This window comes from Monoraphidium neglectum (assembly GCF_000611645.1).
Source record: "Monoraphidium neglectum strain SAG 48.87 unplaced genomic scaffold scaffold03875, whole genome shotgun sequence".
Lineage (NCBI taxonomy): Eukaryota > Viridiplantae > Chlorophyta > Chlorophyceae > Sphaeropleales > Selenastraceae > Monoraphidium > Monoraphidium neglectum.
Genome location: NW_014009754.1, coordinates 3,105 through 5,749, shown reverse-complemented (window position 1 = coordinate 5,749; position 2,645 = coordinate 3,105). Strand labels below are relative to the sequence as shown.

The following is a 2,645-nucleotide window of genomic DNA, read 5'->3' as shown; positions in this document are numbered from 1 at the left end:
CTCCCTACAGACGGCGGCGGCAATCAAGCGGAGCCAGAGGGGTTCACGGACCACGCGGCGTGGGGGCAGCCTTCGCCGATGGACGTGCGGGAGGGGGGCACGTAGCCGCCGCACTCTGCGCTTCGCTCTTTGCGGCGCTGGGGCTCGGGGTCGCGCGCTGTCGCTGCCGACGACTGCCACTCCCTGATTATTTGTCTTTTGTTTCCATTCGCGTTTTGCCTCGGTCGCAATTGTTGTCTCAAGGTTGCAGATTCCTGCCTCTTACCGCAGTCCTAGCATAACCGTTTCTTCCTCACCCCTTGTGACAGCGCTGCGCTGCCGGCGTGCAGCGCGCACCGCCCGCCTCCTCACCTCCATGCCCAACCTGACTGCACAGCGGAGTGGGACGCGGCCACCTTGCCCTTTGTAACCATCCGATCTGCTCGGCCGTGTTGAGGATTGGCCCTTCAGCTGCACAGGTTTGTTGGGTTCAAAAGCGGCCCTCTGGGGAGCTCGCGCGTGCAGAGGGCCCAGACAACTGCAAACTTGGGCAGCCAACCCGCATCATACACGTGAACTAGCGATAAATCGAGCGCGTTGCATTACGTGAGGTTGGGCTGCCCGAACACATATCAATTGATTCGCGATCAGAGAAACCTGCCAGCCTACGCGTACTTTGCAAGGCCGCGCCATCGCAGAAGCGCAGCGCCAGAAATGTGTTCGTTATTAAGCTTCTTTATCACCGTGGCCGTGCTTGTGCTGGCGGCACCGAGGGTCTTGGGGGCAGCCTCGCCGCGCTTGCCAGCGCTGCTGCATGTGTCCCCGTTCTTTGACGCAGCAGCCCCTGTCGCCGCCACCATAAAACTGCCCAACGGATCAAAGCCCAAGGCCTTCTCATTCGGCCGCGGCAGTGACCTTTTCGTATCCACGCTCAGTGGCGAGGTGCTCCATTTCGACATGGGCGCCGCTGACGCAGCAGCGACGCGCACCCTTCTAGCAACAGAGCCAGGAATCGCACTGACCGGCATTCAGTACGACCCGCAGCAGCACGCCCTTTTCGTTGCCGGCAGCGTGTCCGGAAAGATCTTTGTTTACACCCTCACCGCCAGCCGCCCGTACGAAGTCGCGCGCCGCGCGGCCGTCGCGCTCGCCCGGCCGCGCGGGCGGTGGCAGGCGCCCTATGTCAACGATGTGGCGATCGGCCCCAGCCACGTGTACGCCACCGACTCGTTCGAGCCTTTTGTCCACATGATCCCTCGTTTCTCAGCCAGCAACTGGGTGGCGGCTGCTGACGTCGGCGGCACGGGCGGCGGCGCCACATACGTGCACCTGGGCCCCGGCTTTGTAACGACCAGCGCCCGCCTGAACGCCAACGGGCTCGTTTTCGCGCGCAACAACACCCTCCTGGTCAGCAACTTTGACCAGAGCTACGTCGCGGCCGTCCAGCTGCCGCCCGGCGGCGCGCCGCGCGCGCAGGGGGAGGCGGCGGCGGCGGTGGTCGCGGCGCGGCTGCCGTGGGTTAAGGCGGGCGGCAAGGGACCGTGGCGCAAGGTCTGGGCGGACTCCATGGTCATGGGGCCGGGGGCTGACACGGTTTACCTGTCAGACAACTTTGAGGACAGGTGCGTGGTTTGAGATCGCGTCTGAGGAGGGAGGTCGCCATGTGCCTTGGAAAGCGGGTGCTGCTAAGTTTGGGGCTTAGACAGCAGCACCGCAGCGTGAGTGGTGTCTGTTCTGCGGCGGACCTCGCCCGGACGTTGGTGAGCCGCTTCACCAACCCCCTCCCGGCGCGCGCCTGCCCCCTGTGGTGCCTGACAGGGTGCTGCAGCTGCGGCTCACGCCCGACCTGTCGAGCGCGAACGTCACGTGTGTCATCTCGCCGCGCGGCGGCGGCGGTGGCGGCGGCACCACTGCTCTCCGTGCGCCGACGGCGATGGCGTTCAAGGACGGGGTCCTGTGGGTGCTCAATGCGCGGCTGCTGGACTGCCCCTTTGTGCTGCCCTGCACCAATCAGGGTTACGAAATTGTGGGGGTGCGGCCGACCCAAGTATGCCGGTAACGTTGCAGCCAAACGCCTCTGTTGTTCCTGATGGATGCGCACGGCATGTGCTGATAACCTCTGGCGTTGCAGGTGCTCTACGCGCAGGCCAGTCATGGTTTATTGATATAATTGGGATTGTAATGTAGCTTGTGAATGTAACGTGCGAATCCGTCTGGAAAAACACATAGCTGACCTTTTTGCCTTTCTGGCTTCAAGGCTTGCAAACCCAGCTCTGTGTTGCTCCGTTGAGCTCGCATTAGACGGAATTATGCAGTATTGCATTATCCAGGCTTTCAAAATTTGTTGGTGCGCGGCATATTAGTCATGAGCACAGAGCGATTCGAATATCAACATGCTCATTTGCCAAACTTGATGACCACGTGTACGTGCATGCGCACGCGCTCTAGCGCGCACGCACGCACGCACGCACGTACACACACACACACACACACACACACACACACACACACACACATACACACACACACACGCACACACAGGCAACTGCCGACTGAAAGAAGTATATATCAAGCTGGATCATCGTGCCTGAAACCTTTCGTTGTTGTTCAAATTGCCGACTGCAATATGAACTATACATATATATATATATACTATGTATATATAT

General features: G+C 60.7%; 1 protein-coding gene across 1 annotated transcript; it reads left to right on the top strand.

Moving 5' to 3' along the window:
- Window positions 1–693: 693 nt before the first annotated feature.
- On the top strand, window positions 694–2,038 carry MNEG_13518 (hypothetical protein; the record flags this gene model as incomplete). Its single annotated transcript, XM_014038011.1, has 2 exons — window positions 694–1,601; window positions 1,798–2,038. 2 exons carry the CDS (start codon window positions 694–696, stop codon window positions 2,036–2,038), a joined length of 1,149 nt encoding a protein of 382 aa, XP_013893465.1.
- Between the last annotated feature and the right edge of the window lie 607 nt (window positions 2,039–2,645).